This window comes from Sorghum bicolor, chromosome 6 (assembly GCF_000003195.3).
Source record: "Sorghum bicolor cultivar BTx623 chromosome 6, Sorghum_bicolor_NCBIv3, whole genome shotgun sequence".
Taxonomy (NCBI): Eukaryota; Viridiplantae; Streptophyta; class Magnoliopsida; order Poales; family Poaceae; genus Sorghum; species Sorghum bicolor.
The window spans coordinates 50202162-50215299 of NC_012875.2; the positions used below are offsets into that span (position 1 = coordinate 50202162).

Here is a 13138-nt window from a genome sequence, read left to right on the forward strand (position 1 = left end):
TGACATCAGTTGTTGGGCACTACCGGCAGAGATGAGACTTATCAGTTCTATGGTGCTCCTTCTGTCCATCTTCGGACATTCAGCAGACATGTTGGTTCTAGATGGCCCTGTTACTTTGATTGGCATATTAGATTGGTGCAGGCCCCCACGATGCTTCCTACTGTTGAGCTCTATTTGGCCAGTTAAAAGGAAGCCACAATTGTTTGGTTCCAATGTGGTTTTGAATCGGGATGGTTCCAACAACATGAATATGCTTACTTTTGAGCTTCATTCTATATCGATGCAACTGATCAAGTATGCTTCTGTACATTTTCTTCCTTCTCAGTCATCTCAAGCTAGAAGTGTTGGTTCCAGTGTACAAATTCAATAGCAACAGTATGTTATTGCATCAGTTCACCACAACAGTGCTACTTGAAATTAATTATCTTGCTCATGAGGAGTTTCAGTTCAATTATAAGATAAAGCAGCTGGTGGGATCAGCAATTATTCAGAAAATTATTGAAAGTTCTTGCAATCTGCTTGCACTGGTGGACCTCATCGATGAAGGATAAAGCCAAGGCAATGTCCTCATTACAGAGCCTTGGCAGCTACCTGCATTGGTTGCATTGGTTGAATTCACGGATGATCTCACTGATGGCGATGAGGCTATGAGCATGAAGCCAAAGATACTGTCCTTGCTGAATCAACTATGCAGCATGCTGCACCTCCACCTGCACCGCCCAAAGATACTGGAAGAATTGAAGTGAAGCGGAACAAGAAGCAACAAGTGATCGTCTAGTTTCCTTAGGATCCCGGTGGTTCGATCTTCTCCATCGGCTTGGGGGCAAGCCGAAGCTTAAGGAGGGGGGAATGTCAGGAACTACTCCCAGTTGGGCCGGCATATGGGCCATGGGCTTGGGCCTAGTCAAGCAACTGCCTGCTGGACCGACGAGCGTCGTCTACAAGAGAGCACAGGGGCAGCAAGAGAGGGCATCAACCAAATTATCAGAAAGCATATTATCTTCTCTAGTTTATTGCAAGTACTTTACTGTTCTTCTTCCCAACTCTCTTGTACCCAGATTCCTACCTCCTTCTAGAGCCTTCTAGATACTGTCGTTGTGAGATTCAATTGCCCAGGATTGGGGTTGCTAACACTGACGCATCAACTGCATATAGTCGTGCAGCCTCGTGCCTTCCCGTTCTGTCCATTTTCGCTGTAACCTTCACGCGGGCTTTGCCTCTGGACAAGGAATCTGTGTTCTTTCTTGAGGCTCGTACAGGAAAAGTTAAGTGCAGCATATCTTTGGCTACGGATCTGAATTGGATGGACAATGAACTGCATCCAGGTACTTCTGCTTTCTGCCTTTCGCTGCCTGGAGATGGACTGATGCAGAGATTAGGCAGCGTTTGCTGAACATATTCTAGTTCCCACATCACATGGGGGCACCGAAATCCCTTTGAAATTGGAAGTGGGCTGGCATTCACGAACGGGTGCCAAATCAGCTAGACTACCAATGGATACTACATCATTGCATGCTTGTTCACTGAAAGTAATCCTATTTGCAGTAGAGAACCCACAGAATAGACATTTGTTTGGGATGGTAAGCAGCTGATGCCCTTTTTGAATTTCTCACAGCTTTTTCATCGGTTGCCTTCAGATTTCCCGCGCATACTTATTGCAGGTTCCACGGCTACATGTGTTACAAAACTCTTGATTCCTCGCGCACCCATGGATGGACGTCTCAACGCATCTCAGGAACCCTTCCAGGCTCTGCGCCGCCGACCCGCCCGGCGCTTCCCACGCAGCCTCCATGATGCGCGCGATCGCCACCGCCTTCCTCCTCATCTCATCGCCTTTCGCCGTCTCCCCCATCACCGCCCGCACGGCCTCGGCCACCGCCCCGCTCTCCACCGCGGAGCTCTCCAGGTTCCCGCGCGCCACCTCCACGCAGACGCCCCACTCCACCGCGAGCTTCGCGTTGAAGAACTGCTCGGCGCCCAGCGGCCACCCGATGAGCGGCACGCCGCGGGACAGGCTCTCCAGGACGGAGTTCCACCCGCAGTGGCTCAGAAACGCGCCCGTGGACGGGTGCGACAGGATCCGCATCTGCGGCGCCCACCCGCGCACCAGCAGCCCCGCCGTGTTTGCCTTCGCCCTCGCCGCCGTGCGCTCCTCGAAGCCCGCCGGGAGCCACTCGGGCCTGAACGCGCTCTTCGCGTCGAACCCCACCGGCGGGCGGAGCGCCCAGAGGAAGGGGCGACCGCTCGCTTCCAGCCCCAGCGCGAGCTCCGTCATCTGATCCGCATTGATGCTGTTCTGCGATCCGAACGATATGTACAGCACCGAGCGCGGCGGGTGCGTGTCCAGCCACCGGATGATGCTGGCGTCGTCGTCCCGCGAGTCCGACGACGGGGTCGGGGTCGGCGGCGCTGCGAGGACTGGCCCGACTGGCCATGGTTGGACGCCGAAGCTTCTTCGGAGCATGTCGAGGCCGGAGGGCTCCAGTTCCTGGACGGTGTTGACGAGGATAGCGTCGGTCTCGCGGCAGAAGGCGATGACGCGCCGGAAGAAGGCCGTCCAGGGGTCGTCCCCCGTGGCGGCGAGCATGTACCTCGGGATCTGCGTGCGGTGGAGGACGACGTCTGGGAAATCCGGCAGCGGGAACTCGTCGGCGGCCGTGGCGGCGTGCGGGAGGTGCTCCCACACGGAGAAGAACACGGCGTTGCCGAACGCGCCGCCGGGGAGGAACACGGCGTGGGACGCGCCCCGCGCGCGCGCGACCTCGGCCGTCCACCCGAAGAAGGCGTCGGCGACGATGCAGACTGGGGAGCCGATGCCGGAGACGAATTTCTCGAACGCGGGGCGGAGCGACTCGGAGGCCCTGAAGAAGGTGATGAACTGGTGGACCTGGATGTCGGAGAGGGAGTCGGCGCCCGGGGGCAGGCCGTGCTCGGCGGGGGCGAACGGGAGCGCGTGGAGGCGCACGGGTGGGGACGCCGGCGGGAGCGTGAGGGAGCCCAGGAGGCGTGGGGTGGAGACCAACGTGACGTCGAGCCCTGGGCGGAGCGCGCGGAGGAGGCCAGCCAGGCGGAGGAAGGCAGGGACGTGGCCGTGAGCCAGGAAGGGGAAGAGAACGACGTGTGGGATCCCCTTCGCTTCCACCGCTGCCATGGCGATTGATGCGGAAGCTGCGGACAAGAAGCTGCTGGCCAAGTGGGTGGGTGGGTGGAGTTGGTTCTACTGCAGAGGGCGCCGGCGAGCGATGTCGCTTGTGGTCTGACGCAGTGACGACGCGCTGATCTGCTGGAGAGGCAGCGTCCATTGGTGGGAGCGACGGTGACCTCGTTCCCAACTTTTTGTGTGGCGTCCAATGGCCATGGCGCCAACAGAAGAGAAACGACTCAACAACAACGAGCAAGTTATCAAAATCAAAAAAAAAAAACCGAACAGAGGCTACAGGTTAACACCTACAGAGAGTGGCTGCAGTAGTGTGGTTCATCACATTAGAAGATGGCAATTGACAACGATCAATGATTGCATTGCATATGATGGGCACTGCAGTACATGTTGGAGCAGATTACAGAGCTGGCCCTGGCTGGTGTTACTAGCATACTGTTGTTAACTGAACAATGAACATCTACAAATTCCAGAGTAAAAGCGAGCCTTTTCTGAGACAACGGCAGCAGTGAGACGTCGTTGCCTCAAATGCTTCATGTTAGTCTGAAACCTTTCTGAGAGACAACGGCATACAATATGACATGTATGAAACTATATGAACCACTATCGTTTACCTCCCTACAAAATGCTGACACAAATAATGAATGCAGACTACAATAACCCTACTATACTATCAATACTAGGAAAATGCAGGAAAAAAATGTGTATTACCTTTGACTAATCGAACATATTATAAATACATCATGAGTTATCTTTCTTTGAAGAATCATCAGAGGCAGGTGAGGATGCAGAGCTCACCCTCGTCCTATCTTTAGACTCGCTTAACATAACTACAACATGCCGCATTGGTGGTCTCTCATATGGAGACAAGCTAGTACATACCAAAGCAATTTTCAAGACCTCGATCATATGATCGACAACACTTTGGTCTTGTAAATCCAAATTTTGATCAAGGATCCCTGGACCCAAAGAATTGTCCCTGATGTAGTTCTTCACCCATGTTACCAGATCACCTCCCAGTTCTAAGGGTTGCACAGGGGCACGCCCAGTTAGCAGCTCCAGCAGCACTACGCCATAGCTATATATATCACATTTTTCAGTAACCTTCATGGTATAAGCATATTCTGTAAAAAAGAAAAGGACTAGGTTAGTACTTCATTAGACATCAGCGTGTAGTTATTAGCACAAAACCAAAAAGACTAGACCAGCAAATGAATGTTTGTGGGCTTATGGCACAACAGTGGAACAACAAGTAGATATGAATAATATTCATCTCGCATTTCAGGATATCAAGTCTTGAATAAACATTGAAAATCACGAAAACATGGAAACCCCCTACGGCAACATATCACTATGGCTCGAGGAATAATCACCTAGTTGGTTTTAATATAAAATCTAAATGGCAGCATAAGCTTAAAGTTTCTTTGCTACCCTTTTTGGTGGGAAAACCTACATGATCATATTTCTTGCAAAGTAATGGCCAATGAAGAACAACTCTATGAGCAAACAAAACACTACCATAAATTAGATATTGGCCTGAGTAAATTATATATGCGACACCCCCACCTAATAGCCCTAGCACCTAGGTTTGACCGATAGCTTCAAGTAAAGAGCATAAGACATCGATCAGTAGTGACTAGTGAACACACAACAGAAGTTCAAAGAACCAGATGTCAAGTAAACTTGAGACTCACCTGGTGCTATATAGCCGTATGAACCTGCAATTGCAGACATTGACTTCGAGTATGGCATGTCGATCACCTTTGCTAACCCAAAGTCACCAACATGGGCTTCAAAGTTCTCATCAAGTAATATATTATTAGATTTGATATCACGGTGGATGATACGAGGCTTGCAGTCGTGATGCAGGTATGAAAGCCCTTCAGCCGCTCCAAGGGCTATCATGAAGCGTGTCTCCCAATCAAGTGAAGAAGATGATTGTCCATGAAGTAGTTCACCAAGACTGCCTCTTGACATGTATTCGTAGAGTAGAAGGTTGGAACCTTGGTGGTATATAAAACCGTAAAGCTTCACAATATTACGATGTCTTATCTTTCCAAGAGTCAGGATCTCTGCACGAAAGCTGTTGTCTGTGTTGCTCCCTTCCCTGTTAGAAGCAAGTTTCTTGACTGCAATTGTCTGTCCAGCCTTCAGGATGGCTCTGTATACTGTCCCACAAGCACCCCTTCCGATCACACAACTCTCGTCAAAGTTATTTGTAGCGATGAGCAACTCCTGAAATGTATATGCATCCTTAGAAGAAACATGCATATTAGAACCAGCTGGAAAAAGTTGCTTATCTTGCAATGGGGCTACTGTCTCCATTGGTTTTCTGATATGGTGCACGATTATTGCAATAAGAATAAGTGAAATCCCACCAATGACAGCAGCAACAATTGCTATGATCTTGCCTAAAGGGGGGCTGACTGAGTTGGATGACTGGGAACTAGAGGATGACCGGGGTCCACATCTACCAAGTTGTCCACCACATAATCCTTTATTTCCAATAAAACAGGTCACAGACATATTATCAAAAAGCGGTATTGGCGGCAGGGCACCAGAGAGATAATTGTAGGAGACATTTAGCTCAAGCAAACTGGACAGATTAACAAATGTAGTTGGGATTTCACCAGTCAGCTTGTTGTTATTAAGAAACAAACTTTCCAATAGTGCAAGGTTACCAAGCTCTGAAGGAATGTTGCCAGAGAGGTTGTTGTAGCTCAAATTCAGGGCGATCTGCAAGCTCGACAGCAAACCCAGCTCCTTTGGTATTTCACCAGACAACTGATTGCCACCAATCTGTAGTGCTGTTAAATGTGATAGTTTACCAAGAATAGATGGTATCTGGCCAGTTAGCCTATTATCAGCAAAAGATAGTAGCTCCAGCTGCGGCAGCCTACCAACTTCATTTGGCAACGAACCTTCAAAGTTATTCTGGCTGAGATCAAGGCGTTGCAACACTGTACAATTGAAAATTTCTAGTGGTATGTTTCCTCCTAGTCTATTAGATGAGATATTGAAGACAACGAGTTTTGACAAATTACCAATTTCTCGAGGCAATTCTGATGTGAAATAATTATTTGTAAGGTCCAGCCTTTGCAGAGACTTGCAACTGCCTATCTGAGGAGGAATGGGCCCACTAAATTTGTTTCGACCCAGCTCAACTGTTGTCAAATTTACTAGATTGCAGAGATCAGTGGGGAAGCTTCCTGTCAGACTGTTGTCACTGAGACGAAGCTGCACCAATGTTTTACAGTTAGTGATCCCACGAGGAATGTTCCCTGTAAGCATGTTAGACCCCAAATTCAACAAAATAAGGTTTGATTGCTTGCAAAGATCTTTCGGTATCTGCCCTGTAATACTGTTGTTTGAGAAATCCACCACCCAAAGACGGCTATAAATGCCAAACCTTGGAGGTATGTTGCCAGAAAGCAGATTGCTGAAGAGTTGCAGTTGGATTAGATTTCTCATGTACTGAAATCCAGTTGGAATCGTGCCAGTGAGTGAATTGATCGATAGATCAAGTTTACTCAAGTTTTTCAACCCACACAACTCTGTAGGAATAGGGCCTGTAAGCTGGTTCTGGAAGAGGTAGAGTAAATTCAAGCCTGGAATGTTGCCCAGCTCCTTTGGTATCTCTCCAGTTAAGAAATTCTCTGAAAAGTCAATCTCTCTTGCAAGAGAAAGATTCCCAATGTCAGACGCAATTGTACCATTTAATGAATTCCTGTAAAGGTATAGCTTCTGAAGATTCGTAATTTTCACAATTGTTGAAGGTATGGGACCAACTAGAATATTGTCATAGAGGGCAATTGTGCTGAGACTTGTACAGTTTCCTATCTCTGGAGGAATAACACCAGAAAGCTGATTCCCCCATAGGATCAAGTCCGTCATCAAGATCAACCTCCCAATCTCTTTAGGTAAAGGACCCTCTAACTTGTTTTGTGCAAGACCAAACACAGTTAAGTTCACACATTCACCTATCTCAACAGGAATGTTGCCTGATATAAGATTCTGACCCAACCGAATATTCTTCAGGTTCTTCAGATTACCAAGTGAACGGGGTAGTGAACCAGTGAGATTATTACTGTATCCTACCAACTCCTGAAGTGATGCCATATTTCCAATCTCATCAGGTATCGGGCCATGGAGCTTGTTGTTGCACAGATTAAACGTGACCAACTTATCTAGCTTCCCGAGCTCAGCGGGGATTACACCACCAAAACTGTTGTTGTACAAGTTAAGCACCTCCAATTTCGACAGGTTCCCAATCTCTGGAGGGATGTTACCATAGAACCCATTGAAGGATAGATCAAGGAGGGTCAGCTCAGATAGGTCGCCAATGCTAGGCGCAACTGTGCCTGACAGGTTCATGTTGCTGAGGTCGAGAGACACCACCACCGGGTTGGGCGCCGACGAGCAGTTGACGCCCCTCCAGTTGCATGGCGTTACATCCCTCGCGTCCCAATCGTCGAGGTGGTGGAGAGTGTCGTTCATCTGGCTCTTGAGCGCCAGGAGAAGCCAGCCTTCATGGTTCAAGCCCTGGGAGCCAGAGGCCAGCAGAAAAAAGGCCAGCGCAACGCCGAGCAGCAGACCCCGGTGCTGCTCCATCCTTGATCAAAGACTCACAGATCAAGGGAACCCCTACGACCTTCTGGGCTCCCACATCTCCGTGGTTGGATGGCTACCTGCAGAGGGCGCAAGCAGCTGTAAGAACACGGCAGGAGATAAAAATGCTTATGAATTTTGAAGACTCCAACGGGAAGCAGCTGAACTAGTACTCGTGTGACAACAAAGGAAGTAGGTTCGCATTGGCATTTATCAGAGAAACTGACAAGAGCAAGCAACCAAATCAGGTAGCAAATCGGTAGCGACCAGGGAATCAAGTAAGACAGAGTCAGAAAACCAAAGTATATAGAAAGAATAATCGCTCAGCCAGTAATCACCTCCTAGAAATCGAGAAGCTCACGCGGAGAAGAAGCCCTCACTCAGACAACTCTAAGCCGATTTCTCCGGCAGAAATGCTAACGCAGCTCAACTCCTCCTCACTGGCCAAACAGGAGCACACACCAATCGCACCGTGTCTCCAGAAAGAAGAAGAAGAAGAAGAAGAAGAAGAAGAAGAAGAAGAAGAAGAAGCACGCAGAGGCAGGGCGAGCCAGAGAGAGAGAGAGAGAGAGAGAGAAGTAGAAGTCCCCTCAAATCACGGGATACCCGGCCCGTCCGGGGGACCCATGAGCACACCGCCGCGCACGTCCCCGAAGCAGATCTGCGAAAGGCGCGCGAGCTTTTTCACTCCCCGCCCCGCGCGAGCGGGCGAGCTCCGCACAGTGCTAGGGCGCACCCCGCCCGACAAGTTAGCAAGGGGAACAGCGCAGAGCACCACCGGGGAGGGACATACGGAGTTCTGGTAATGCGGACCCCGACTGTGCCAGGAGCTCAACTCACCCGCTGCCGCTGCCACTCCTGCCGCCCGCCGGGTTGTCGTCCTCCACTGCCGCCGCCGCAGGCTCGGACGGGCCCGCAGCCAGCCCGGGCACATCCACTGACTGGGTATGGAATGGGCGAGCACGTACGACGCGGCCGGGGTCGATGCGATGCGCGTCGTCGCGGGGATGGGGGTGGCCGGAGAGAGAGAGAGAGAGGGAGGGAGATGGAGGAGGATGGGCAGTGGTGGAGTACTGGGTGGACGGGCAAGAAGAAGAAGAAGAAGAAGGAAAGGAAAGGAATTGGAAGCTGGGAATGGCAGGCAAGCACGCTTTCAAGCTCTCTCTCTCTCTCTCTCTCTCTCAGCGATGGAGGCCGTAGCAATCGCGGGCGGTCCCTCTCTCCCTCGATCTAGCCTCCTTTCCCCCTCTTCTCTCTCACTCTCTCTCCTCTTCTGCTTTCCCTGCCTTTGCTTTTCGTCCTAATCCGCCCGGCCCCACCTGGCACTTTTGAGTTCCATGCCCTTGCTTGTTGCTTCCCTTGCGTCTTCTCTCTCCACCCAGTCGCTTGGTCTTTATTTTCTCCCATTTTTTTTCGGTACTCCGTATAGTATATACGTACCACTGTACTCGAAGTACAAATTTGTGGTTGGATTCAGAACTTTTTTTTGAAGGACGGAGGAACTGGATTCAGATTTTAGGTCATCTTTACAACATGGGACATTTTTTCCATTTCCTATATTTTTTTCTTTATTAGAACAAGGGGATACTTTTTTTTCGTGAAAATGAACTGATTATACGGTTTAGGACGGGTGAGCGTTGGTTCAGCAGATTGATTCGGTGCGTGTGTGTGTCAATCATCATAGCTTCACGAGTGAGATCAGAAATCAGATCGGCTATTGCGTGCTACCAGTGCTACCAGTAGACCGCGGGTGGCAGTAGTACGTGCCTGCACGGGTTTCAGTGTCGACAAAAGCGAACACAACGCTGGTGTAACGGAACGACGTGGTGTCCAGCGTGCATGTGGGCAACTTCAAGTTTGACTGCAAAGTATTCGAATTTGCCACATGCACAAGTGCACAAACCACAAAGTATATTCAAATTTCAAAACATGATCACGTACGGGTCTAGAACTCGAACCTGGGACAGGTTTCCATCAGAAGCAAAGGTACCTACTGATCACTACATCTTTTTTAAAAAAATATATATATGCCATTCAGGATATCGACATGATTTATAAACAGTAAGGCAAGTTTTTGACACGTTTCAAATCTATCCTTTATGTTAAAGTCATAATGAAGTATTCAGTCCATCACAGCGATAGTACAAGTCCGATTTCAAGACATGTTAGAATAGATGATGTTATCGATAAATAAATTTTATAGAGTTGTAAATTGTTCAAGTCACCGCACCACAAGTTGTATGTTCTGTTCCAACAAACAGGCGCTAGTAAGGGCATGTTTGGAACATGGATTTTTTTCATGTTCCCGCAGTTTTAGTGTGAAATTTAAATGATTCCTTCGATATTCCTAGGTTCCAAATAGACCTTAACTATAATTAAATAATATGAACCTTGTAGCACACTCCCTCCAACCAAAAAGAGTACTTCTAGATTTGGTTAAAATCAAACTATTTTAAGTTTGATTAAATTTACAAAAAATGATATTAACCATTATAATTCTAAATATGCATATTCTTAAATTATAGTTCAAGATGTTATTATTTTATAAATATTTTGTATACTTTTTGTAAAAATGATCAAACTCAAGATGTTTGACTTAACATAGTATATGTACTCTTTTGGACGAAGGGAGTATATGATCAAAAAAATGATTGGGTAACACTTTGCAAAGAATAATTTGCAAATAAGCAAAAGACATCTACTTTGGATAGGACAGAAAACTAATGATTTTACATCGTTTTCTAGACATCTGGTGCCAAGGACTACGGGATGGATTTTTAGAACCTATGTCTAAAATATATATTGTTTTAATTTTGTTCTCAGTTATTTTTTATTTTCACTAAGTTTAATTACAAAAAATAATAGTGACTATATTACTGAATCTATCATTAAATTCAGCATGATACTTATTTTCATTTATATAATTTAACTATTTGGTGTCGTAAGCATCGGTAATTGTTGCATAAATTGCTCAAGATCAAAATAGTTTGATTTCTGATAAAATTGAAACAAACTTCGGAACTGAGGGGGAATATTTAACTACGTGATGGACTGGGAAGGGCAACTCCGGAGCTGCAAAACGGGGTTGTCCGGCCCGTGGGTCTCGCAAAGTTGCAACCGCGTGGACTGGGAAAGGTGTCCGTAGCGAAAACAGCCGCGGCTTCCGTTTGATCATGCGTGCGTGCAGTCGTGCGTCGTAGTAGTACATGCCTCGGGATTCGCTGGCGAACGGTAAGAAAGGACACGAAGATCCCACAGAAAAATGCCAGGCCAAAGCCCAAAGCACCGAAGCAACGGGCATCAGCCGCATCAGGCATGTGCCCAGCGTCCATGGTGATGCTACTCGGTACTCGCAGTCGCAGCCTCGCAGGCACCGCGCGTCACACCACACGGGTGGGAAGGGGACAAGGGTGTACTACGCGTGGAGCGACCAGGCGGCCACCGGGCTGGACAGCGACGGAGGTAAGGGTGGGGCTGGTGGGGGCTCCAGCCTCCCCAACGGCCGTAGAAACCACGTAGCCCTCCCTTAGCTTCTTCTACAAATTTTTATTATTAATGCTATTTAAAAAGAAGCTGAAGTTATCTTAAAATACTAGAAGCCTTCTCTAAATATTTTTCTAGATTCGTCACTGGGGTTGGAGGCACACACACTTGGCTCACCGGCAGCAAGAATATGTGCTGTGCGCTGGACGGGACTCGGAGGTGGGTGAGGTTTGTCCTTGTCCCGCTGCCCGCGAGCCGGGACAGTAGTTCGTCGGAGAAGCAGAAGCTTCTGTTCTTTGTTCCCGGCGACGGCGAGTTTCGGGGACTGTCGCCGCAAAGGTCGTCGTGGAGAACGGCACGCTGTGGTAACAGATTTCATTTTCTATAACAGAAATGAAAGAAAAAAATGAAGATCGGGTTGAAACACTTGCTGGTACAGTCACAGTTGTCAAATTCGTAAATTCTAAGTCAAATCGAGGACTTTGGGTAAGGTTAAAATATAAAAGTCTTAGAAATATAGATTTTTCGCCTGTTCGGCTTCGCTTAAGGCCTTGTTTAGTTCCAAAAAAATTTGATTTTTTTTTCAGATTCCACGTCACATCGAATCTTTAGACGTATGGATTGAGTATTAAATATAGATGAAAATAAAAACTATTTGCACAGTTTGGTCGGAATTGATGAGACGAATCTTTTAAGCCTAGTTAGTCTATAATTGAACAATATTTGTCAAATACAAATAAAAGTGCTACTATTCTTAGTTTGCAAAAAAAATTTGAAAGTAAACAAGGCCTAAGACAACGATGTCGTTGCATTCTCTATTAAAAGAAAAAAAATATAGTGGAATGGCTGCCCAGTAGTGTTGCGACCATCAGCCCACACATGCCGACAAGGATGGATAGTAGAACCATAATCCTTAATTAAAGATCGAAAAGACCTTAAATCATATAATAGAATCATAATTCTACTACTAACAACTAGTATGGGTAAAGTATCATGGAGTAAACACGTGCCGTTTTGGTCAGCTTTTACCATGGAAACGGGCTTCGCTTTTAGGCCTTGTTCAGATGCACCAAAAACCCAAAACTTACAAGATTTCTCATCACATCGAATCTTGCGGTATATGCATGAAACATTAAATATAGATAAAAAAGATAACTAATTATACAGTTTATCTGTAAATCACGAGACAAATCTTTTAAGCCTAGTTACTCCATAATTAGACAATGTTTGTCAAATAAAAACGAAAATGATACAGTGTCAAAATCCAAGAAGCCCTTAGTCCCCCGGTGAGGGTATAGAATATGGATGATCGGCACTGTAGCTGTAGCAGCTCCGGCGCAATTTCTTTTCCGCTTATCACTCGGGTGTTTTGTCAGACGCAGCATGCTAGCGGCTTTGTGGCACACGGAGATTGAACTTGTCAGTTCAAAATAGTCCAGCACAGGTTCAAAATTTTAAAACATTAGTCAGGATTAGGATGGACTCAATCATGCCCTCTACTAGTCCCAAATACTCCGTACACCACACAATATATTTATATCTCAGATGACGTTGATTACTTCATCGTCGATCAAAACCATGACCCCCGGTATATTCAATTCTGAGGATTAACAAGTTATGCCGTCAGCATCTTTGACTGCATTCGTGCTCACTAGATCCCAATCTTCAAATGCTGTATATTCTACGTACAGAAGTAGTATTCTTATTCCTTGCTTCTCCACAGAAAATGCAGCGCACAGAGGAATCAAATTCGTGAGACTTCGTTCGTTATTAGCCGTCACCGATTACATAAGCACTCTGTTTTAGTCTTATTTATTAGGCTGAACAGAACCCGCCCCGATCGACCTACGAAAGCAATGGGTTGGCAACGATGAACTTTGCAGCTGATCT

The 13138-nt window shown here is 47.2% G+C and overlaps 1 protein-coding gene across 1 annotated transcript; it reads right to left on the reverse strand.

The window, feature by feature from the left end:
- Window positions 982-9046, reverse strand: LOC8060221 (probable leucine-rich repeat receptor-like protein kinase At5g63930). The gene is made up of 4 exons (XM_021463620.1): window positions 8606-9046; window positions 4852-7845; window positions 3901-4281; window positions 982-3168 (listed from the first exon to the last, which is right to left on the reverse strand). Exons 2-4 carry the CDS (start codon window positions 7766-7768, stop codon window positions 1634-1636), a joined length of 4833 nt encoding a protein of 1610 aa, XP_021319295.1. The 5' UTR covers window positions 7769-7845; window positions 8606-9046; the 3' UTR covers window positions 982-1633.

Coding starts and splice junctions, on each gene's coding strand:
- LOC8060221 (XM_021463620.1), bottom strand. CDS start 7,768: ATGGAGCAGCACCGGGGTCTGCTGCTCGGCGTTGCGCTGGCCTTTTTT. Junction 4,282..4,851: donor ATACGGCTATATAGCACCAG/GTGAGTCTCAAG, acceptor TCTTTTTTACAG/AATATGCTTATACCATGAAG. Junction 3,169..3,900: donor TTCAAAGAAAGATAACTCAT/GATGTATTTATA, acceptor TCTTGTCCGCAG/CTTCCGCATCAATCGCCATG.